The 25,382-nt window shown below is 37.2% G+C and overlaps 1 protein-coding gene across 9 annotated transcripts; it reads left to right on the forward strand.

The window, feature by feature from the left end:
* The first annotated feature begins 926 nt into the window (after positions 1 to 926).
* On the forward strand, positions 927 to 25,193 carry LOC113716964 (piezo-type mechanosensitive ion channel homolog). Of its 9 annotated transcripts, XM_072064666.1 has the most exons (22): positions 934 to 1,461; positions 2,089 to 2,169; positions 2,395 to 2,554; positions 2,684 to 2,841; positions 3,926 to 4,082; positions 4,231 to 4,417; positions 6,028 to 6,143; positions 6,905 to 6,989; positions 8,399 to 8,614; positions 8,701 to 8,878; positions 9,550 to 9,678; positions 9,852 to 10,025; positions 10,207 to 10,440; positions 10,997 to 11,106; positions 11,668 to 12,547; positions 13,194 to 15,664; positions 15,971 to 16,366; positions 17,174 to 17,332; positions 22,227 to 22,730; positions 23,175 to 23,316; positions 23,814 to 23,958; positions 24,729 to 25,193. In XM_072064666.1, exons 1-22 carry the CDS (start codon positions 1,413 to 1,415, stop codon positions 24,862 to 24,864), a joined length of 6,867 nt encoding a protein of 2,288 aa, XP_071920767.1. In that variant the 5' UTR covers positions 934 to 1,412; the 3' UTR covers positions 24,865 to 25,193. The 9 variants fall into 9 exon arrangements, with proteins under 9 accessions (XP_027097410.2, XP_071920773.1, XP_071920763.1 ...); XM_027241575.2 differs by having other exon boundaries at positions 10,997 to 12,547; XM_072064662.1 differs by lacking the exon at positions 22,227 to 22,730 and having other exon boundaries at positions 931 to 1,461; positions 10,997 to 12,547.
* Positions 25,194 to 25,382: the final 189 nt, after the last annotated feature.

The following is a 25,382-nucleotide window of genomic DNA, read 5'->3' on the forward strand; positions in this document are numbered from 1 at the left end:
TTGTGGGTTATGTCTGCTGTCTGCAGACTTGCTTCTTAGTGATTTTTGGTGGATGGTGCTTGCATGAAGAATAAATAGGTCATCTGTTTAGATCTAATAGTCAAATCGAAGCAATTCATTGAAGCATTCCAAGCTGTTGCCCTAGACGAAAAAGTTCCTTATTGTTCCGTGTGCGTGAAATCTTCAGGCTTAGGGGAACATCCATCTATATAGCTATTGACAGATTAATTCTGCAACGGACAGGAAAAGCATACATTTGGGAATAAAATGATCTCAGTTTTTGCTCGAATCAGAATCAACTTAATTAGGAAAGTTATGTCCAGGTTACATAAAGTCATGCTACGCCGTATCTTGATAGTTGAGAGAATTCTAAGAGTTCTCTCGTAACCATTGGAGTTGACCTACTAGTTCCCCCTTTATATATTGTATGATATTTTAAAATAGATAAATTAACATTTTAGCCAAATTAACAATAAAAACAATAAAGACATATATGTAATTTGACTACTAATAATATAAAAATAAAAATATATAAACTCGAGCCAATTCGATGTGTCAAGTATACTCTAAAGAAAAATATGTATTTGTACATTTTTTTCTAATCTTTTTAAATAACACATGTGGACTTTTTATATCCTAGCCTAAGAACGGGATCTTAATACACTGGGATCTTTTTTATCCCTTTCAGTGGAGAATTTACGAAAGTTGAATTGGCAAAGAACGCACAAATAAAAGGTAGTTTTTTTTTTTCCTTTCACACGCAAGCCTTATAACAAATTCCAAACCAATCATGCAATATCATCAGTAATAAGAATAAAAAATATGATTATAAAACATGAGTTAAAATCCGAATCCGATTTTCCCAACATAAAGTTAGATGAGGTAAATCTGTCGATTGTCAAAACCCATTAGGCAGTCGGATATATTTAAACAAAATGTAAGGGGTTAACGTGAAATTACCCGAATATGCGACTGGGCGCATCGTCTTTGTCATCGGAATCATACGACTATAAGAGCACACCCACCATTTGTCGGATGAGTATCGCTGGTACTTAGCAATCTAGTTTGAGATTATTTAGTAGAACTGTACTGAGACTTTTTACATTCAGATCATACATTTGTGATTTCACTCCCCATCCTTTCCAAAGTAGTAGAATTTTACAGCTACGCCTATGCAACAACAAATAAGAGAGTAAGAATTATCAGAAAGAAAGCCCCTCTTTAACGAGTAAGGACTCGTCGGGGTTTTCTGATTTTGTCTCTGTGTACCAACCTTCCATCTTGAGCTCTTTAAACGAAAACTAATGGGTTTCAGTAACTGGGATTTTCGCGTTGGATCAAGGTGATTCAAACCAGTTCCTGGATTAGCCCCGTTGATTTGTAATGGGATTGAATTGAAGAAAGGGCTTATCATGGAAAGTTTTCTTGGCGATTTTGTGCTGCCTTTGCTGCTTTTGATAGGTACGTGGGTCATTTTGTATTCCCATTATTCTTCCCCGACAAAGGCGTTTCTTGTTGATCGAATTTTACACGTCAAAGATGATACAAATGATCCAGGTGTTTGAATATGTCTTTGGGCAAATATTTTAGCATTTATTAGAGTTGTAATTATTTTTGTGGATCTTAAGGGGGCATATGATCTCGATTGTAAACATGTATTTGACCCCGGGATTGGAAATGGGTGGCCGGAATTGTGGATAAATATTCTGTTGCAGGGTTTTGTCTATCATGAGAATAGACAGAAGCACTTTCCTTATGATGGAAATCATTATGAAACATGTTTAGTGTAGTTGACAAGTCATATCTTGAATTTTTGTAACCATGCCTCCTCTTTTTCTTGTGCTAAGTAGTGAGACTCAACTTTATTTGGTGTTCCCGTCTCTACTGTAACTCTTTGGACGTGTAGGATGAAATATTTGTTGGTTGTGAATAGAAACTTTGTAAATGTAGGTGCTTCTTATATTGTACTACTATCATTGTTCGTCATGCTTTTGTTTCTTACACAATCAGCAATATCGACATCTTTCTATAAGCACTTATTAGTATTTTACTTTCTGTCCCTGCACTTACTTCTCTGCTTCCTTGCAGCTGGTCTACTAAATTGGAGTTTGATTTCTTTCATTAATTTGGTGGCTTCTCTTGTAATTCGATTTGTGGCCCGAAAAAGAGGTAGTTGCTTATCCCTTTCTTGGCTTATCAGTGTGGACCTCTTCTCTGTAGTGATTTGTTAAACATTAGTCTCTAGGACCAAGAGGGAGGGAGGGAGGGACGGAGGGGGGAGATAAATATCTATATAGGAGAGAGATAGAAATATATATATGTATATGTATAAAACTCTATGTTGCATTGTCTTCTCCCAACTGTTCTAACACAACTTTTTCCTTCATTCTTTAGGATTTCGCTTCAGATGCAGAAATTCGTTGCTATGGTGCATTTTTTTATTTTCTCTTATTGTGATATTTTCACAAGTGACCTTTCTTGTTATATCGGCAATTATGGGTTCGGAATGGACGGTTGCAGATGCCTGGTGGATGAAGCTCATTGGATTGATGAAGTAATATGAATTTGATTTTCTTGTGCACAGGCTACATGTGTTGCATTGTTTGACTTCATTTCTCTTCTCTGCTTTTCAATTTTATCATACATCCTCTCTCAAAGTACAAGAATTGACATGGTTTTGCAGACTTCAATCCTGGAGATCTCCACTGGTTGTATATCTCCTGATTATACAACTCTTAGTTGCTGTCATTGCGCTAACTGAGATCCAGTGGAACAGATTTGGCTTTTTCCGATTACAAGATTCTTGTTGGGCCTGTTTTTCTTCAGTGGTTGAGCATATAGGTTTGTAATTATTCACTCTATGTCTGTTTTGTTTGAATCTTTTATTTCTTCATCTATTATTCTCATTAGTCATGCAATCGACAAGTCATACTTAAACATGTTACGAGTTATGAATCATGTCACTATTTTGATATCTGAAGACAGGTGATTCATTTGTATCAGGGCATGAATAAGAATAAATGGAACATTTCAGTGGCACCTAGTGTTTCATAAGTAGATTTACATAATCTTTCTGGCCATGGTTAAAACATGAGGTAAGATTTTTTAAGGCTTGTTTATATGTTCAAATAGTTTGTTAAAAAGAATGGCACAAAATAGGTTGTTTTGAAAATATACTTCAACTTTTAGTCGGGCTACTTACAGTGGCATCTACTAGAATGACAAAGTAATATAATGAATATGAAAAATGTGAGCTCTTTCTCTTTATCTTCCTCATGAGATTGAGAAAGAAATCTTCTAATAATAGGAAGAGAGTGCATAAAAGTAGGATGACAAATCCCTAAGAGGAAAAAGAATAAATGTCAAAGTTCAAGAAAAAGAGTGAATAAGCAGATGATCCAAGTTGTCATACGTCGCTGATGCATTGGTATATTTTGTGATTTTGTCTTCTTAGATCAGCTTACTGCTGCCCTTGCTGCAAAAGTATTGTTACTCTATCGTGACTTGAATGCATAAGTCCATTCACTGACAGCTTTTAGTTCGTACTGTAAGAACTCATGTCTTACCCTCTCTAGACACCACGGTGGCAAAAGCCTTCTTACACTTCTTGTTTCTGAATCAGCAAAGTTGAAAATGATCTATCTGCTATAAATGTTTGCCCTGCTCAACTTCTTTCAAGAGCCCAACCTGTTAGCCTGTTAGTCAAAAGTGAATAATTATATAGTGAAGACTTTTACATTGCATGCTTTTCCTCGTTTCAAGTTTGTCATAGATCCTGTAGCTTGGTTAGTCTTTAGGTCAAGTATATTGAGCATTATCGGACTAATTTTATTCTTGCTTTTTTGCCTTCATATGATGATTGTGATTTGAGCTCCTTTCTGACAAAATGACATTTTCTTCCCCTTTCTGGGATTTTATATGGAAGGTTCTCGTCTTAGGGTGGCTTCCTGCTTGTTGCTGCCTGGCATTCAGTTGGTTGTTGGAATTAGTAATCCTTCTTGGCTTTCTTTACCATTTTTTGTCTGTAGCTGTGTTGGTCTTGTGGATTGGTCTTTAACAAGCAACTTTTTAGGGCTTTTCAGGTATATTTTTATTGCAGTTCTTCTTCTGTTTTGTTTTCTGTAGTATACGTCCTCTTATTTTGCCAAAATATATGGAAATACATTTCTGATGCCCAAAACCTTCTCATTCAGTTTCCTAATACTTTTGGTGGATTATTTAATATTCAAGGTGGTGGAAGCTTCTTTGGCTTTATGCTGGCTTCAGCATTTGCTTGTTGTATGTGTATCAGCTCCCAGTTGGCTTCCCAGAGATTTTCAACGCGATAGCCAATTTCGTTGGTCTGTACAAACTTTCTCCAAAATCTGATTTGCAAGAAATTTCTTCCAGTCTTTCTTTGATGGCATTTTACCATGTGGTATGCACTTCTTACCACCTTATACATTCAGAATATAGTTTGGGATTGTTGGCGGAGTTCTATACAGCTATTCCTATAGTTTCAAAAATGAATTTATCAAGATTCTAAATTCCTAGTGACATTTTGTGGAGTCATTATTAATTTGCTATTGTGGTCTGAGCTTTTATGTATGGCACAAGTATCAGTCATTGTTCTCCCTTTACTTTTGTTACTTTCTTGAAGTGAAAAATGCTTAGGATCATGTTGGTTGGTAAAATAAAGCTTTCTCAGCTATTCATCTAATATTATGTTTGGAAGAAAAGGGGTTTTGCTATGAAGATAATTGATGGTCATCTTTGCTGCAGCTAATAAGAGGCTCACAGAAGAGTTAGTTGAATTTTGGACTTTTATAGCAGGTTGTTCCATTTGTTATACCATACTTTTTTCTTTCAGTTTCTTCAATAGATTAAAGTTTATTTCTAGGAAGAGGAGATAGTAAAATGATTCAATGTGATTTGGAAATACAAGGAACCCTGCTTTGGAGGGTTATTACTAAGGAAAACAGGAGACTCTGTTGTTCTCTCTCTTATCTGGAATTGATATTCTTCATTATGCTTAACTTCCCTTATTCAACGATCTTTTTGGTGTCTGAAACTTCTTCTTTTGGGTTTGATGGTTCCAACTTTTGACATAGCCTCATTGCGATCAAATTAGCAGCAGGATTTATGAGTTTGTCCATTGTAGGTTGTTTTGTTTCCAAGTCCTTTAAAGTTGCCCTAGCAAGAAGTGATGTCCTGGACAGGGTAGTTTCGGGCACGTGACTAACATTCAATTTCTACGGAAGTCTGCTGGTATTTTACTGTAGGATTATATGAGATGACAAATTGGGAACCATTGCTACTGTACTGTACAGTACGGGGTACCTTGTAGGTTGAGTTAGAATAAGTTGCATGAGATAGATAATTTGACTTTAAAATTGAATAGAGACAAAGATTTGAAACACAGTAATACAATTCCCAGTACCCTAGTGTGAAGATAAAGGTTCGCGAGTAGAGAATTTGTAGTTGGCGAGAGGCATGATGGAACTCTGGAAGAGTAGCGACTCCTTTCTCCTATTTTGATGGAGATGGTTTTTGTTTCTTGTTTCTGGATATTTGTGTTAGTGTTCTGGAGCCAATTTCTATGCATGTTCTTGGATTCAGTAGATGTTCTAGTTTTACCTTGAATTCTAATATGTTGAGCTTTTTGGAAGAGTATCTTTATCTAGCATTACAATATATTGCTTTTACTTCCTGATCTGCTTTTCACTAGGGCTTTTTTTTGGCTTAATTACTTCTTGGATGGAAATTAAATTCCTTCATGCTTGTTAATCCCTTGAGAATTAGGATCTAGCTGAGTATATATGTGTATGTTTTAGATAAAGATTTTGGACTCTAAATTTCACTTAGTTTTTGTCACTGAATTTTGAAATGCTTCTTCACGCTTCATTATCAGTAAAATTCTTATTGGCAGAACATTCAGCTGTAAAAAATGAACTTCTCCTATATTGTTTCATTTGTCTCTCTCTCCATTTTGTAGTTACATGTATACGAGTTTATCTTATGAACACTTTGATGCTTAATGTAATACAGCTCTCCTGCGTGAAGTGTGATTTGGAGGAAATGGATTTCCTTATGTCCATAAGAGAGGGAAGCTTGACCGAGCAACTTCTGCCCTCAAGGCATCCATTTTTTATTCGTGAATTGAGGTAATTACCATGGAACATTTACTTTTATCATCTGAGTAGAAATCAGCAGCAGTCTCTTTTATTCTATCCCTTGTTCTTGTTACTCCTCTTCATTCTCTTATTCACTTCTTTCCATGTCTGCTTCTTTCTACCTCTGCTTATTTTCTTCTCTACTCACTCTCTTACATCTCACTACAACAAATTCATCCAGGATATAAGGAAGCACTTTGGTTGATAAGAACCAAAGGTATTTAACATCAAGAATGAAAAATAGAAATTAATTTGCTCTTGACTCTAACTTATTTGGGTTGAAAGGAATATTGTAAATCTAATCAACAGTCTTGATTGACACAATCCCCTTGAGAAAGTAATACCCCTTCATAGTGCTGTCAAGAGGTTGGAATGCACAAAAAAATCTAGGTATTAAAGTTCTATGAAATGGATAGCTAAATTTTACATGATTCAATCTGCATTAAAAGAAAACTTTTAGAAGCAATCAAGTAGTTTCCTTGGTTTTATTTGTCTTCTTATTGTACTTCCTGTTTCTAGTTCTGCCCAGAATTTTTTTTTTAATCCTTGGTTTTCTTATGATCTTCCATTCTCATGACAATCTTTTGACACTAGGGGACTTCTAAGGAAGATTGTTGTTTCTTAGTTATTAATTCTTCCCTCCCCCCTAACCTGCCTCTCCAAAACATACTGTATTCTTCCTTTTTTTTCTTTGGTTTCTTTGTTCCATTTTCATCTTCCATGTTTTGCTGAACTAGTATTGCTACAAACAGATCTGGTGTAAGGCATGCAAATGTATTTTTAAGGAGAACAGTTTTCCGGTTTTTCACTATCAACTTTTTCACGTATGGTTTTCCGGTAAGTATCATTAATTTGTATAAATTGTTGTTTCTTTCCAGATTTTGTTCCATTTGCTCACTTAAGAAGCTCCTTATCTAATTATGCTTGTCTACAATTTACAAAAGCATGAGGTGCGTTGAGACGTCAAAATCCAAGACCCAAAGGAAGATGACTTCAAGTTAGCTTTTGGATTAAACTACTGCCCAAAGACGAGGCTTTCTCTAAATATATGAAGCCCATCTTCTTTTGACATTCCATTTACGATTCAGAAACCTGTTTTTTGTCTTGATTTCAGTTTCCCGAGTAACTAGTTGGTCCTTTTACTAAAGCATTTGGCTGAAAATTAGGGGATTTTTGCGAGTCACCTTTATCCCTTTTTGAACTATTCACCCGATACTGAGATTTTTGTGGAATCAGGTTTGCTTAGTCCTTGATTAGAAATTCACTTTCAATCCTGAACACAATAACTACAACTTGTCATTGAAACTTGATTGAAGTTCAGGACAAGTGTCTTTACAAGGAAATTAGGAGAAAGAAGAGGAGATGAGGAGTATCTGATGCAAGATTTACTAGAATTGGCTTGTAAGACTGGCTGCATTATTATGTTTGTTCTGTTTGCAGTGGAATTACAAGGCTTATGTGCATGCTTTTTCTGTTCATCCATTTAATTGTTAATCACATTGGTGTTACTAATTGGATGCATGCATCACCAATTCTTTTGCAGTTTATTCCTGGATTTGGATACTGCTACTTGATTTATGCTCTTAAACATGCTTCTTAACAAACTTAGATAAGTGGATACATTGCTTTAACTTTTCATTGCTTGCTTACATCTGCTCGAGTTTTCGTGTTGGGGAGAAAAATATGTTTTCTACTTCATCTTCTGGTTCAAAATTTCTTTTTCTTCCACTTCAGATATCTTGCTTGGAGTTAGGACTGATTAAATATGCCAAGGTGTTCATTTTATTCATTTCACGTGATGACCAATAACACGAGCTCATGAACCCAATTTCTGCAAACCTTTGCTATTTTATCTGATTAATGCCATTCATTCAAAAGAAATGCCATTTATTTACCCTTTTGAATGTTGAAAGAGCCTTTTTAAGCAGAAATTATCTGCAGAGCCTGGTTGGTGGACGAGTACTTTCATGCAACTGCTGATGCACTGGTTAATATCACAACTTTGTTGGAAGAAACTTATAGTTGTAGAAAAATTAAATTTCCAGCCTATTGTGTGAAAACTTTGGCTTAGAGTAACAAGTCAGAGTCATCATTGCTGTTGTTTTAATTTAGTATTTTCTAATTATGTTTCTACATTTCTTGAGATTGGTTGGTTAAAACTAACTTTTGTTGGTTATTAATAATCTTGTCATTGTATTATCATTATCAATTCTTATGTTTTAAACTTCCAGTGGTCAATTTGACAGGTCTCCTTGTTTGCACTTACATTTTGGAGCTTCCACTTCGCGAGTATATGTGCATTTGGATTGCTTGCATATGTTGGGTACATTTTATATGTTTTCCCTTCCTTGTTCCGTCTGCACCGATTAAATGGGTTGCTTCTTGTCTTTATTCTCTTGTGGGCGGTCAGCACATATGTCTTCAATGTGGCATTTGCTTTCATGAATTGGAAACTTGGAAAGGTTAAACCCGTGTGGCCAAATTGTATTTTTTTTCTTCAACTTCATTGTTTTTATGATAATTGAAAACCTTATTCTCTTTGCATCAGGACATGGAAATCTGGGAGATGGTTGGGCTGTGGCATTATCCCATTCCTGGCTTCTTCCTACTTGCTCAATTTTGTCTTGGAATTCTTGTTGCTCTTGGTAACCTAGTTAACAATACTGTTTTTCTCTGCACATCAGATGAGGAGGGGCAGTCATCAAAGGACTACTACAAAGAGGAAGGTCATTAGATGCTATACAGTGATGCCAAATTTCATGATGGTTCTTCCTTCTTGATAAAAAATACAGAAATTCTGTCCTTGCTGTGTTTTAGGTGTTTTAAAGTGTTCTCTTCCTGTTAAGATATATAGCTTCAAAACGATTTTGTACAAACAATTCCAATTCTTGTTATTAGTTATGTTCCTATTTTTTGTTCGACTCTTTTGTTTTTCAAGCATTTTATTGATTTGAGTGAGCCTTCTGGTTGTTGACTGTAAGGCATGTCTTTATTAGCTGTTGTGCTTCTTATTGTGCTGCTTATTGGATAACCAACTCAAGTTTTGTTACATATTTATCCTTTTTTCTTCGTTTCGGTAAATATTTCTAATCAACTTTACCACCAGTTAGTTGGACTGGGTGGCAAATTGTTTTGAATCCACTCTTAATGCTGATACTTAGCTGCTTATATTTATAGCTATAGTAAGTCAATGTTGCTTCCTTTGCCCCCTTTTTGCTGTATTTTTCTATTTATCATTAATTTGTTTTCAAATTATCTTTTTAGGTGCATCTTGCTATTGCATAGACAAGAATAGTTTTCCCTCTCTCATCATAGACAATGTACTAGTAACTTTTGACCTTTGAGTTTCTAATGTTGGTGCTGCTTTCTAATACGCAATTGTCTTCTATGAATGCAGTGAATGAAGAAACCAAAGTCCTTATTGTGGCTACAATAGCTTGGGGATTGCGCAAATGTTCTCGTGCCATCGTACTGGTGCTGATATTCCTTATAGCAATGAAACCTGGTTTCATCCATGCCGTGTATGGTATGTCAGCACAGATACTGTCATTCTTCTACACTAATGATATCTGCAATTGGCTAGGGCAGTTCATTCTGTGTGGTTAATTGAGTTATAGGAGGGATTGGATTAGGAGCATTTGTCCAATCTGATTCTGTACAGTTTTTTAAATTTGTCTCAAATCCTGTCATCTTTTGCAGTGATATTCTTCTTCATGTATCTTTTGAGCCATGAAATCAGTAAAAGAACGCGCCAATCTCTGATTCTTCTTTGTGAGGCTAATTTTGCCATACTGTACATTCTTCAGCTTAATTTGGTCTCAAAAACTCTGGAGAAGAAAGGCTCCTTAAGCATGGGAATCCTTTCTCAGTTAGGTACGGTTATCTGCATCATGGAAACTTATGTTTTGGGAGGTGTGGAATAAGGGTGTGCCCCTGCCAGAGGGTAGTTAAAGTGACAGATAGAAAATCATATCTCTCTCTCTCTCTCTCACTGCTTTTAAATTTCTTGGCCATATATGATTTTTACTTAATGTTCTTTGGCAAAATTCTGTAGGTCTCCTTGAAAGTGATAGTTCTTGGGATTTCCTCGAAATAGCTCTGCTCGCATGCTTTTGTGCAATTCATAATCATGGGTTCGAAATGTTGTTTTCATTTTCTGCAATCGTACAGCACACACCCAGTCCTCCAGTTGGATTTAGCATTTTGAGAGCTGGATTGAATAAATCAGTTTTGCTGTCAGTCTATGCCACCTCAAGCACCAGGGACAGTCATGACAATGCCTCCCATGGTAAATCTTGCCGCAATTTGCTTCATTACTCGACATTTTATATGTAGTCATTGCGTAATATAGTTTGTTGCTGAAATCGGTTCCTGGATCTGTGGGTTTGTCCTTGATGGATTTTTTTAGCTGATTATGGATTCTGATTTTGGATAATGAGTTTTTGTGATGTTTCGCTTGCTTTTGCATTCAGATAATAGATTTTTTTTAATAGCTAAAATCCATAATCAACCAAAGAGTAGCTTTTTCTGATTCTGATTATTCTATATAATCACTTTTGATAATCAAAAATAGCAAAATCTAGAGTAAACGAGACCAGGGCCTATGTCATGATAAGCTGTTTTTTGTCAATTTTTTTTCCTAAGTGGCTGATCATGAATTAGTTATTTATAGAGGCATCCCTGTCACTTCTTCGTTTCTTCGACTGGGAGATGGGGTTGCATTTAAGTTTTACATTTCGGGTTAACTAAGAATAAAGGAATACTGTTTCCATTCTCTTCATTTTTTATTGCTTTATTACTAGCTTGCTATTGTTTCAGATTGATTTTTGTTGCTCTTGTTTCAGAGAAAAGAATTGCTCTGTATCTTGGCGCGATAGGGAAGAAATTTTTGTCTGTGTATAGATCATTTGGAACCTACATCGCGTTTCTGACCATTCTTCTAACAGTTTACCTGGTGAGGCCTAATTGTTTGGCATTTGGGTACATTTTCCTTCTCCTTGTCTGGATTATCGGAAGACAACTTGTGGAAAGAACAAAACGACGTCTTTGGTTTCCACTAAAAGCGTATGCAATCATAGTCTTCATTTTCGTCTATAGTTTGAGCATTTTCCCCACTTTTGAGGCTTGGATGTCTGCAAAATTCAATCTTCAGTTGTATTTTGGCTATAACCCCGGTTCTTCATTACTGGAAAATGTTTGGGAGTCTTTAGCAATTGTAGTCGTAATGCAACTTTATAGCTATGAGAGGAGACAGAGCAAAAGTGTTAGATCAGAGGAATCAGATTTTTCTCAATTTGGGATTTTGGGGTTCATCAGACGCTGCCTAATCTGGCACAGTCATAAGATCCTGTTGATTGCATTGTTTTATGCTTCATTATCTCCAATAAGCGCATTTGGTGTTTTGTACCTTCTTGGTGTTGTCTTTTGTTCAACTTTATCTAAAGCTTCCCGAATTCCATCCAAATCATTCTTGATCTATACGGGTGTTCTAGTGACATCTGAGTATCTGTTTCAGATGTGGGGTGAATATGCTGAAATGTTTCCTGGACAAAGGCACTATGATCTATCCCTCCTCCTGGGGTTTCAGGTATACAAACCAAATTTCTGGGGTATAGAAGCTGGCTTGAGGGCAAAAGTTCTTGTGATTGCTGCATGTACCCTTCAGTATAATGTCTTCCATTGGTTGGAGAGGATGCCCACTTTTCTTGTAGATGTAGTTAATTCGGAGGAGCCTTGCCCACTTTTTGTCTCTGCAGAAGACGTCCTACCTGTTGTTTCAGTGCCCAATGGTGAAAATGACGCATCATCAAGTTTCAATGAACGATCTTCAAGAAAGATAGGAGTCACGAGTAGTTCATTGCCTACATTCAGCCCTGGTCTTTACCAATCATCTCATGATGTGTCCACGGCTGGAGTAGGATATAAGGATCACAATACTAGAAAATACTCATTTGGGCATATATGGGGGAGTGTGAAGGAGAGTCATAAGTGGAACAAGAAGAGGATTCTTGCCTTGAGAAGGGAGAGGTTTGAAATCCAAAAGACTACCTTGAAGATATATTTGAAGTTTTGGATAGAGAACATGTTTAACCTTTTTGGCCTTGAGATCAACATGATTGCTCTACTATTGGCCAGTTTTGCTCTTCTGAATGCAATTTCTTTGCTCTATATTGTATCACTTGCAGCTTGTGCTCTTTTAGAGCGGCATATACTTCGGAAACTATGGCCAATGTTCGTCTTCTTGTTTTCTCTTATCCTTGTGTTTGAATACTTTGCCATGTGGAAGCACCTCATGCCGTTGGATCCACATGTTTCAAGTGACACTAATGTGCATTGCCATGATTGCTGGAAAATCTCAAACTTATATTTTGCTCATTGCAGGAGCTGTTGGTTGGGTATGAATCTGTAATTCATGTTGAACTTCTCAGATTAGATGTATTATCCACTGCCCATGTTCTTTTTTCCCTATTTGCTAAGTATTTGACTGCTCAATTATAGAATTTCAAAAACTTGATCTAGCACGTAGTTTCTGAAAGGGTGGTCTTGCACTCACTCACACACACTCTCTTTGTCTCTCACAGAGACACACATGCAGACACCCACACAGACATGTGTGCACATTTTGGGGCTGGTCAATACGGGCTTGGTGGTATGAGGTATTTTAGCATGGTAATAGCTACATCTCAGGCTTCACTTGCATTAGTTGGGAATATAGTTTGAAAAGATTTTTTTTCCTTCCTCTCATTTTTTATCTTTCTTCCAGTTGAGTTTAGGCTGAGACATCCTTTTTTCTTTGTGGAGGCCCCCCCTGGCCTTATTCTTCTGCTAATCATTTTTTCTTTATCAAATTTCCTGTATACAAAAGTTCCTATTTTTTCAGTTACATTTAATTTTCGAGGTGGCCTAGTAGATAAATGAACATAGTGCACTTCTGAGACAATACCTAACCACGTGCTGAATTTTCCATTTCCTGTCAAGTACTGATTTTCTGATGTATCTAATTCAACCAAGACTTATATTTAACTGCTTATTTTGTTGCAGGGCTTATTGTTGATGATCCCCGAATGCTGATTAGCTGCTTTGTCGTCTTCCTGCTTGCATGTTTTAAGCTCCGTGCAGATTGTGCTTCAAGTTTCTCTGGATCATTTACATATCGCCAGATGGTTTCTCAAAGGAAAAACGCTTTTGTTTGGAGAGATCTGTCATTTGAAACCAAAAGCATGTGGACTTTCCTTGACTATTTGCGGCTTTATTGCTATTGTCATCTGTTAGATCTTGTGCTTGCTTTGGTTCTGATTACAGGAACCCTTGAATATGATATTCTGCACCTAGGATATCTTGCTTTTGCTTTGATTTTCTTTCGGATGAGGCTTACGATATTAAAAAAGAAAAACAGCATCTTTAAGTATCTGCGCATATACAATTTTGGAGTTATTGTTCTTTCTCTTGCATATCAATCTCCTTTTGTGGGTGATTTTAGTGGGGGAAAGTGTGAAACTATTGATTACATATATGAGGTGATTGGATTCTACAAATATGACTATGGGTTCCGGATAACCTCCAGATCTGCTTTAGTTGAGATAGTCATTTTTGTTCTGGTATCACTACAGTCATACATGTTTTCCTCCCCTGAGTTTGATTATGTATTTCGGTATCTTGAAGCGGAGCAAATTGGGGCTATTGTACATGAGCAAGAGAAGAAAGCTGCATGGAAAACTGAACAGTTTCTTCACATTCGTGAATCTGAAGAGAAAAAGCGCCAGCGCAACTTCCAAGTAGAGAAGATGAAGTCCGAGATGCTTAATTTACAAATCCAGCTTCATAATATGAACTCTACATCTGCGTGTGATGACTCTTCTCCTGCAAGTGAAGGGCTTAGAAAGAGGAAGAATGCCACAGTAAATACAAATATGAACAGTGGAATTCTTGAAAAGCAGGATATTAATACTCATCCTGATTCAGGTTTTGCATTCGATCTGTATGGTTCTCCAAGTAATGTAAGAGGAGAGAGTCCTTTTACAATGGAATTTGCAAAGCAACCAATAGAATCTCCTCTTGGAGAGATCACTGAGCTTGAGGAATGTACAAGTGAAGGTTCATTTCTGGAGTCTGACAGAGAAAGGAAAGGCAGAGGCCAAGCAAGTGAAAACCCTTTAGTCTCTGCTGTACAGTTGATTGGTGATGGTGTTTCTCAAGTGCAATCAATAGGAAACCAAGCAGTTAACAATATTGTGAGCTTTCTTAATATTGCACCTGAAGATTCAGATACAAATGAGCACACAGCTGCTGAGGATGGGGTCTTTCAGGAGAGTGAGAGCCAAAATGTGAGGTACGCATGCTTGGATCGTGCCTCTTCTGTGCAATCTGACAGAAGTAGAGCATCTGATACTGCAAGTTTGCAGATTGGAAGGATCTTTGGCCATATTTGGTCTCAGATGCGGTCGAATAATGATGTTGTTTGTTACATTTGCTTTGTACTGGTATTTCTGTGGAACTTTAGTTTGCTTTCGATGGTTTATTTGGCAGCTCTATTCTTGTATGCTCTTTGTGTCAACACAGGGCCAAGTTACACTTTTTGGGTTATCATGCTAATCTACACTGAAATTTATATATTGATTCAGTACCTGTATCAAATTGTGATCCAACATTGTGGTTTCAGCATCCAGTCAAGCCTTCTTCAAGAACTTGGGTTTCCAACAAAGAGGATAAAGTCATCATTTGTGATAAGTACATTGCCTCTTTTTCTAGTGTATCTATTTACTCTTGTTCAGAGCTCTATAACTGCCAAAGACGGTGAATGGTTTTCGCCAGGGTTTAGTAAGGGGAGATTGTTGCACCGCAAGGAGGTTCTGCAGGTTTCTACTTTGAGTGGGACAGCAAAGGAGCTGGTCCAGCTAGTGGAAAAAATGGTCAAAATGGTGATTAGCAGCTGCAGTACATATTGGAAATCACTGACACAGGAAGCAGAATCTCCTCCATACTTTGTCCAGTTGTCTATGGATGTTCATTTGTGGCCAGAAGATGGAATTCAACCAGAGAGGATAGAATCTGGAATTAATCGTCTGCTACAGCTTGTTCATGATGAGAGATGCAAAAATGAAAATCATTGTTCTTGTGCTAGTAGGGTTCAAATTCAAAGTATTGAAAAGAGTACAGAAAACCCAAATGTTGCCTTAGCTGTTTTTGAGGTGGTTTATGCCTCACGTAGTGAGGAATGTAATGCCAAAGAACAGTACGAGTCCCTAACACCAGCGGCTGATGTAGCAAAAGAGATCCTTGAAGCACATAATGCTGGTTTTACAGAGGGAATTGGATTTCCTTACCATATAATCTCTGCTATTGGAGGTGGTAAAAGAGAAGTTGATCTCTATGCCTACATATTTGGTGCAGACTTGTCTGTTTTCTTTTTGGTTGCTATTTTTTATCAATCTGTCATAAAAAACAAAACTGAGTTTCTCGAGGTTTATCAGCTTGAGGACCAATTTCCCAAAGAGTTCGTATTTATTCTAATGGTATGTATATATTACCTTTTTTTTCTTTGCCTTTTGATTTCCTAAAAATAATGTTGAAATCTTGTAGCTAAAAGAAAATATGAAGAGCTAGGATGAAATAATTTACTTAATCAACCTGGCCTATTTGCAGTAGCAAGCAGATGCTTTGGCCTAGTTAGCAATCTTGATACTTCATTTGAATATTTCTTATTTTGGTTGAGCAATGCTTTTTGATTGTTATAGCAGTGGATAATATTATGTGTTTTATAGCTGCATTCCTTTAAGATTATCTAACTTGTAATAAATTTTATTCCCATGTTTATGCAGGCTATCTTCTTCTTGATCGTAGTTGATCGTGTTATCTACCTCTGTTCTTTTGCCACAGGAAAAGTTATATTCTATCTGTTCAATCTTATCCTTTTTACCTGTGCGGTCACACAGTATGCCTGGCACATGGATACCTCCCAGCAAAACACTGCAGGTTTAGCTCTTCGTGCAATATATCTGACTAAAGCAATTTCTCTGTCACTACAAGCTATGCAAATCCGATATGGGGTACCACATAAGAGCATCCTGTACCGGCAGTTCCTCACCAGCAAAGTTTCCCGAGTGAATTATCTAGGTTATCGGCTTTACCGTGCCCTGCCTTTTCTATATGAACTACGATGTGTTCTTGATTGGTCGTGCACTACAACAGCATTGACAATGTATGATTGGCTGAAGGTGAGGTTATCCAATGTTTTGTTTTCTGCTATACCTTGGTAAGGTGCAAAAAGACTTTCAATAAGTGCATCTTGTGAGCATGATCATCGTTGTCTGGCCTCATATGTGCTTGAAGTTTGTGAATGGCCCTGCCAGGTTCATAAAAAATTCAAGTTCTATAAAAGGCAAAATGGACCAAATTAAGCCATTGAATGGAGTTACTGAATACATATATGTGGCACAAAACTTTTTGTGGGTAGGTTGTCCAGCATCTTTGTCAAAGCTAAAACACAATCTCTTTGCATCATCCAAATGAGTGGACTTTACAACACAACACAGATGTCAAAACCTTGCAATGGAGCTTTTCAATCTTTAAGAAAAATGGTCTTTATAAGTCAAAATTGGTTATGAATTTCAGTTTAGTCTACATTCTTTGTTCTAACCACATTTTTGTACTTTGATTTGTTCCTCTGGCATCTGCACGAAAGCGAAATTGAAGTTGGTTGTACAGCCTAATTATTCTAAGGTGACATAATAAATTAAGGACCTAATATACCAATCATCCTGAATGATTGGTATGGTTTGTTGGACTAAGCTGGTTATTATTGCATTTCCAATGGATGCTTGGAATTCTTCAGGCAGCCTTTTGTTGTGTTACTGCTTGGAGCTGTTATTTCTATTGTGGAATCAATGGCTTTGACCTGGTTGTCTCTAGGATAGCTCTTTCAGATTGGTTAATTAGTTTTCTTGATCTGGTAATATACAGAGATGTCAAGAAGTTGAAGGAATTGTTTTGGAGAACTGAAGTTTGTATATTTCTTTTTGTAGTTGGAGGACATTAATGCAAGCTTGTACCTCGTCAAATGTGATGCTGTTCTTAATAGGGCTAGACACAAGCAAGGGGAGAAGCAGACCAAATGGACCAAGTTTTGCAATGGGATATGCTTATTCTTCATTTTAATTTGTGTAATTTGGGCTCCTATGCTGGTAAGTAATTCCATTCTATCTGCACTTAGTGTGTAATAGTGACCATGCTGGTAAGTAATGATACTGTCTTTTTAAATGTTCAAATGTGGATGGGGAAAATGTGCAGTTGTAAAATCAATCCAAGTTAGCTTAACAATATCTTTAATCACTCATCATTTTTGGGTTTTTTTGAGTATTCCACCATCGTTCTTGGAGGAGATAACTTCAGTTAGTCAAAATTTACTAGGCTGTGTGAGATAACTTTGGTAACGCAAAATTTACTAGGTTGTGTGGGTAAAGGATTAAGCCTGTATGTGGTCTATCTTGTGTGCTGTCTTACCTGGACAGGTCTCCACTCTGATGGTTAGCTAAAATGTTAAACTATTCTTAGTATTAAAACCATTGGAGCTGGATTGGCATTTTAATGAAAAGAGTGCAGATATTATGTTGCAGGGTTTGACAAATATTTTCCAAATCATAAGCTCCAATACACCAAGCAATATGATATTTGAGATGAGGTTCTTCTGCAGCCGGATGTTATGATAAATCCTGTAGAAGCTTGCCCAAAAAGTTGTGAAAATTGTGAATGGATTTATTTTATTTTTCCATTTTATCCAAAACCTTTGAAGAAAGTACTGTAATTTGGAATTAAAGAAATGCTCTCCCTATCTCACTATGTTGTGGGCTTAAATGCCATTTGGTACTTGGCTATTTCTAAATTGGTCATCATGGGTTTTGGATTGCTCTCATCTGAAAACTACTCCAATTGGAAAGGTGGTAGTTCCATGACATGTAGCAGATCCCGTGGTTATGATTTCTTGTTTATACATGGAAACCTTTAAACAATGTAATGTCTGACAAACATGATCAAGGTCAACTTACACTCCAGGTGCAAGTCTCAATAAAGTTACACTACCAATTATGTGTTTTAGGGGGTAAAATTTTGAGATATTTATGTTTGGATTACGTCATATCTCCTTGATTGATAGCAATCAAGTTTTCTAGTCAGTGAAATACATTATATAACATACTGAGAAAGTGTCATAATGTAGTCTTCTAGGATTGGGTTTCTTTTACCACTTTAATGAGCTGAATTTAGTTTAGATTTTTATAAAATTCATTATACCTGATAATTTCTACATACCATTATGAACTCATTTTCATAGTTTGGTCTGCATGGTAAGTTCTTCAGCAATGAATTTGCTCAAACTTGTTTACATGGATGCCTCAACAAGAACTATCCTTTAAAATCTAGCCTATCAGAGGACTTTGAACTTGCATTATCTGCTGACCTAGGTGATTATCTAGCGGCCCTAGAGCTGCTGATCAACAATTTAATCAAGCTTTTTCTATTTTTCTGTTGATGAGACTAGATTTGTCCATGTGATGCTGTTGTTCATTTTTAATATGGGAGTTGGTGGATTCAATGCTTTTGATAGGTCATGAATTCAGTAGATTTTTTCCATATTCCTTGTGATTTTTTTGGTTTCTTCCCAATAGAAAATGCAGCACATTATGGTTAATTTAGCTCTTGATCCTACTATTATTCCGTAAGCAAAAATTTATCAAACTGTAGTAATTTGTTAGACTGCTAAATTTTTGGGAAGCACCTCAATGGAGTAGCTACTTGGATTTTGACTATATAAAAGGAAATGATATGTTCCATCTACTGTTTCTCCTCTTGAAATTCACTGTCGTTTGGGTCATCCGTCTCTACAAAATTTGAAGAAGTTGGTCCCTACCTTGAGTCAGTTGTCTTCATTAGAATGTGAGTCTTGTCAATTAGGAAAGCATCATCGTGTTTCTTTTGTCCCTAGGGTCAATAAACGGGTTTCGGAACCCTTTTTGTTAGTTCATTCTGATGTTTGGGGTCCTAGTCGAGTAACTTCAAAGTTAGGTTTTAAATATTTTGTAATCTTTGTTGATGATTTTTCCAGAGTTACATGGCTTTATTTAATGAAAGATCGTTCAGAACTATATTCCATTTTTTGTGCATTTGTTACAGAAATAAAGACTCAATTTGGTGTGCCTGTACATATACTTTGCAGTGATAATGCGAAAGAATATTTTTTCACTCCTTTTGATACCTTTATGACTAAGTCCGGTATTCTTCATCAGTCCTCTTGTCCTCACACTCCACAACAGAATGGAGTTGCTGAAAGAAAAATTGGACATTTAATCGAAGTTGCTCGGATACTTTTGTTGCACATGAATGTACCCAAACAATTTTGGAGTGATGCAGTTTTAACTGCATGTTATTTAATTAATCGCATGCCATCTGATATTCTTGGAGGCCAACTACCTCACTCCATTCTTTTTCCTCAGGACCTTATATTTAAATTACCTCCTCGTATTTTTGGTTGTGTGTGTTTTGTTCATCAGCTTGCTCCCGGGGTGGATAAATTAGATTCTCGTGCCATTAAGTGTATTTTCTTAGGATACGCACGAGCGCAAAAGGGGTATAGATGTTACAGTCCAGTTTTAAATCGTTTTTTCACTTGTGCTGATGTTACTTTCTTTGAATCCACTCCTTATTTTATGAAGCAAGGTATGTCTTGTGAGTTAGACCAGTGTTCCTCTTTTTCTCCTCCTGTTTTACCAATCCCTTCATCTTTATTACCTGAGTTATCGGGTTCACCAGATTCCACCACTCGATTATCTTGTCCTAATCTTCAAGTTTATTCTCGTCGTTCCATGGTTGAGAAAGCTCCTGATATGCTACGCACTCCACCAATTAACTCTCATTCTTCAGATCCAGGTATGACGCCCTCTTGTGAGTCAGATTTTCCTATTGCTTTACGTAAAGGTAAGAGACATTGTACTTCTCATCCTATTTCTAATTTTGTCTCTTATTCTCGTCTCTCTCTGTCATATTCTTCTTTTGTTGCATCTCTTGATTCGATATCCATTCCTAAGTCTATTACCCATGCTCTCAATGATCCTGGCTGGAGGTTAGCTATGCAGGAAGAGATGCTTGCTTTGGAGAAAAATGGTACTTGGGATCTTGTCCCTCGTCCTTCAGGTAAGCCTGTTGTTGGTTGTAAATGGGTGTACACTATAAAGGTGCAGCCTAATGGTTCTATTGATAGATTGAAGGCTCGTCTGGTAGCTCGAGGATTTACTCAGGTGTATGGAGTTGACTACGTAGAAACATTTTCTCCTGTTGCAAAGATTACCTCGGTTCGCCTTCTTATCTCTTTGGCAGCAACTTACAATTGGCCATTGCATTAGTTGGATGTGAAAAATGCATTTTCTGCATGGAGATTTGGAAGAAGAGGTATATATGGAACAACCTCCTGGATTTGTTGTTCAGGGGGAGAATTCGCAGTTGGTTTGTTGTTTGAAAAAATCCTTATATGGATTGAAACAGTCTCCAAGGGCTTGGTTTGGCCGGTTTAGTAGTGTGGTCATGGAGTTCGGTCTGACGAGATGTGGAGTAGATCACTCTGTATTTTATGGGCATTCTAATGCTGGTAAAATTTTATTAGTTGTTTATGTGGATGATATTGTGATTACAGGTGATGATGTTGTGGGGATCCAGAAACTTAAATCCAATCTGCAGGCAAACTTTCAGACAAAGGATTTAGATCATTTACAGTATTTTCTGAGTATTGAGGTAGCTCGGTCTAAATATGGGATTTATTTATGTCAAAGGAAATATGTACTCGATATGTTGAGTGAAGTTGGGATGTTAGGTTGCCGACCTGTGGATACTCCTATGGATCCCAATGTGAAATTAGCAAGAGATCAAGGAGCATTACTTGATGATCCTAAGCAATATCGAAAACTTGTGGGTAAGTTAAATTATCTCACTGTAACGAGACCTGACATTTCGTTTGCAGTGAGTGTTGTTAGTCAATTTCTTGATACCCCTCGTACTAGTCATTGGGATGCTGTTATACGGATTCTCAGGTATCTTAAGGGTGCTCCTGGAAAAGGGTTGCTGTATCAAAATCATGGACACACTGATATTGAAGGATATAGTGATGCAGATTGGGCCGGTTCTGCCTTAGATCGAAGATCGACCACAGGATATTGTGTGTTTGTTGGTGGTAATTTAGTGTCGTGGAAGAGTAAGAAGCAAACAGTTGTCTCCAGATCAAGTGCAGAATCTGAATACCGTGCTATGGCTCACACTGTGTGTGAGTTGGTTTGGTTGAAAAGCATGTTAGTTGAAATTGGGTTTGAGTATAAACAACCTATGAATTTAGTGTGTGATAATCAGGCGGCTGTCCATATTGCGTCTAATCCAGTGTTTCATGAAAGGACAAAACATATTGAAGTTGATTGTCATTTCATTCGAGAGAAATTACTTGATGGAGTCATCAAGACATCTCATGTACCGTCTGCAGATCAATTGGCTGATTTGTTTACCAAGAGTTTAGGGGGCTCTAGGGTGAAATACCTTTGTAACAAGTTGGGTGCTTATGATATATATGCTCCAACTTGAGGGGGAGTGTTAGGAGAATATTAGTATTCTTGTAGATAATATATTAGTAAGGGTATTCTTGTAAATAGTCCGTTAGGTTTGTACTCCTATAAATATTAGTTGGTCACTCATAATACTGTGACTAGATGTTTTCCTCCCAAGATACCTGTTTACAGTTTCGAACGAGCCTTTCACAAAGACAAACGAGTTGAAACGAACCGAGCTACCGAACAGCTCGGTTCGTTTAACAGCTCTAGTTCCATCTGCTTCTAGCTAGGTAAATAATCATCTGCCTGCATGTCGACTGGCTCACTATTTGTAACTGAACATAGTCTTTTGCTCTCTAAGTACAGATAAAGTCAAATTGGAACTGCAGTGTAGTTATTTGTCTACATTGATTTGAAACTGGAATCGCTGCACTCAAATGTGAATAGCGTACTTTGCTTTATTTCAGTGATGGATCCACTAAGTAGACTATAAATGCAGATGTATAGCAGTGGTAATCCAACAAACATTGCGAATCCCATAAATGATGCAACTGTTCAGCTGGATATCAAGACAGGTGGTGGAAGGTTGACGTTGTACCAGACAACTCTTTGTGAAAAAATTTCGTGGGATCAGCTGAACACAGTCATTGATCTTGATCCTCAAGGTTATTTGGATACATACAATGTGCGTGACATCCAACTGGTTTGCTGTCAATCTGATGCGAGTACTCTGTGGCTTGTCCCTCATCTGGTGCAGAGAAGGTTCCTTCGGTCTCTCAATGAAGAGATGAATATCAAGTTTTCTTGGATTCTTACCAGAGACAGACCAAAGGGCAAGGAAGTTGTTAAATATGAAAGAACAGTTGATCCAATGGATTGCCCAAAACCATCAGAGGTTGAGGCAGTGTTTAATGGCACTAGTAGTAGTTTTCGGGTGCGAAACGTCTATCCAAGATATTTTCGCGTTACTGGTTCGGGTGATGTTAGGCCTTTTGAACAGGAGGTATGCTTTTTCCTAATGTTCTTCCATCATCAGCCACCAACCAACACTTACCCTTCTCTACAATGTAATGTTGTGCTTCTACATTTCTTCTCGTTAGTGTACTGTTCAGACTGACCCTTGCATGTTTATATTTTAATCCAGTGGGTGTAGCATTACGAAAATATGCTTGTTCTTTTAAATTTTTATATCTATTCTGGAAAGAATTACAGTTTTCAACACAAGGACCATGATGTGGAATCTTTTACTTCAAAATATTACATATGAGTACAAGATACTGATGTAAAAATTGTTTGGCTGACCGAAAAAGTGAGAGATTCAATTTCTGGTGGAAAAAATGTTACTTAGTTGAACATACTCTATTTAGAGTTACTGGTGAACTTGATAAATACATGTCCGTTGACTATTTTACCATGGAGAAATAAGATGTTCGCCAATATTTGACAGGCTAACGATGTCAGTGCTGACCTTGTCCTTAATAATGGGAATTTGGAATGGTGGTCCTTTCATGATATCAATTCATTGGATGTTAGTGGCTGTGGAGGGTTAAAAGGGCCAATGGCCATCATTGTATCAGAAGAAACCCCACGTAAGTATTTAGTAATATTTATTAGATACCACTTTGAAGTTCTGGTTTTCCTTAGATGTTATCAGTCCACTTCTGGATGTGATTGTGCCGATACATTTTGTTTATAGACATTACCTTGTCCCTTTTCCTATACCATGGTACTCTTATTGTACCCCTGTCCCTCCCCCTCTCTCCTTGCAGGGGCTTTTTTTCAGCGGTCAAAGAAAACCACTCTTTGACTCTGGAAAATTGGCTAAATTTAACAAGTATTATGTCATATCTATCCCACCAGTCATATTGAATCAACTAAAGGCTAAAGGTTTTGGGTGGATGTAGCTGGGAAAAAGGGGGAGTCGCAGATCTGAGATTTTAAAATGCCATAGAAGTTAGTAGGGTGTTATTTGAACCAAGGGATAGCTTACCACTTTAGGCAGTAGGGAAAAGCTGCCTCTCTTGTTTTTAAGTTTTATACCTCATTCTCATGTGACTTTGTTTATGATATGTCAAAACCATGTCAGAGGGTTTCCTTGGCGAGACGCTTAGCAAATTCAGTATCTGGGGTCTGTACATTACATTTGTGCTAGCAGTTGGACGCTTTATCAGACTTCAGTGCTCTGATTTGCGAATGAGGATCCCATACGAGAATCTTCCTTCTTGCGACAGGTACATTGCCCTCTACTGATTATGATTTAAGTATGCAAATGCAGCTAAATATATTTAATAACAGCATACTGTTAATTGTCACGTTTTAGTATAGTACAAATTTGAGTATTGATGCTTATACTCTAAAAGGGAGGTTTTATGAATGTCCTTTCCTGGAGATATACTCCTCCTGAAATCCGTAGCAATCCTGACACTTGTAGGGAAGAGTGTTATGTCGCTGTAGCCACAACGAAAAAACAGTGGACAGAGTTGGTCTGGGTTAAAGGTTGTCAAACATAATAATTCATGTTTTTGTAACAGAGAGCCCACGAAGCAAATTATGGTATTGTCATTTTGAAAGGGTATGAGCAGAAACTCACCTTGTCCTGTAAAGGAGTAGTTTGCATCTCAGTGCAGAAGCACTGGCAACATAGCAGAAAGGAGTTGCATCTCAGATTTTGACAAAAAGACAAGAATTTCTTTGAGTTTTTAATCATTCTACCTATTAGTGGAATAAATGATGGTCCAAGGGTTCTTACTCGGGGAATCTTGGACTTAATTAGAGTTTTTTTTTAATTGAATCATCGCATTATATTTTTTGGGAATTGGTTGGAATGTGTTCTTATTTATTACTATAGGATTTTGGTTTACACAACCTCTTGTTGCAAATGCTTGCAAAAAAGCTTTTGTGACTAATCATATGGGGGATTTTGGCTTTCTCCAAAGCGGCCTTGAAGACGTCCTCCTGCAAGTATAGTCGCAATATTTCATTTGACATATGGGTTTTGCAGGTTGATCGCCATCTGTGAGGATATATATGCTGCTAGAGCAGAGGGAGAACTTGGAGTAGAAGAGATCCTATATTGGACGCTGGTGAAGATTTACAGGTCACCTCATATGTTGCTTGAGTACACGAAGCCAGACTAGATTGTCAATCGCAGCGCTCCCTTCTTTTACAGGGTCAACATACACTTGATACGGCTAACGTTTACATGTATATGAGAAATACTGACCAGAGGCAGCCTTTTGATTTGAGACTTATAGATTACTCTGCTAGGCTTCTCGATCACATTTTTTAGTTCGATGTCGGGAAGAATTAGTAACACACAGTTCCGTTATGTATAGTTTTTCAGTAGTTTCATATTGCCCAACTGCATTTATTTACTTTAAAAAGGTTGTAAATATTGGGTAAGAGCCCTTGACCGCATTGTAAAAGTTTTTAACGTGTATAATAGTATCGTCTTTGATGTGCAAAATGTATTGAAAACCATGTCCTCGGTTCGGAATGGATAAATGGAGTCTTCGCTTTTGTCACTCTCAGCTCTGCTGTCACGGAATTGTTGAACAAGTTCTGATCAAGCACCTGAGAAGGATGATATTTTAGGTTTTCAAATGATCCCCAAAAAAGGAAAAAGAAAAAAAAAATCCAATGTGGAAGGGGATGA

This window comes from Coffea arabica, chromosome 1e (genome assembly GCF_036785885.1).
Source record: "Coffea arabica cultivar ET-39 chromosome 1e, Coffea Arabica ET-39 HiFi, whole genome shotgun sequence".
NCBI classification, from domain to species: Eukaryota; Viridiplantae; Streptophyta; class Magnoliopsida; order Gentianales; family Rubiaceae; genus Coffea; species Coffea arabica.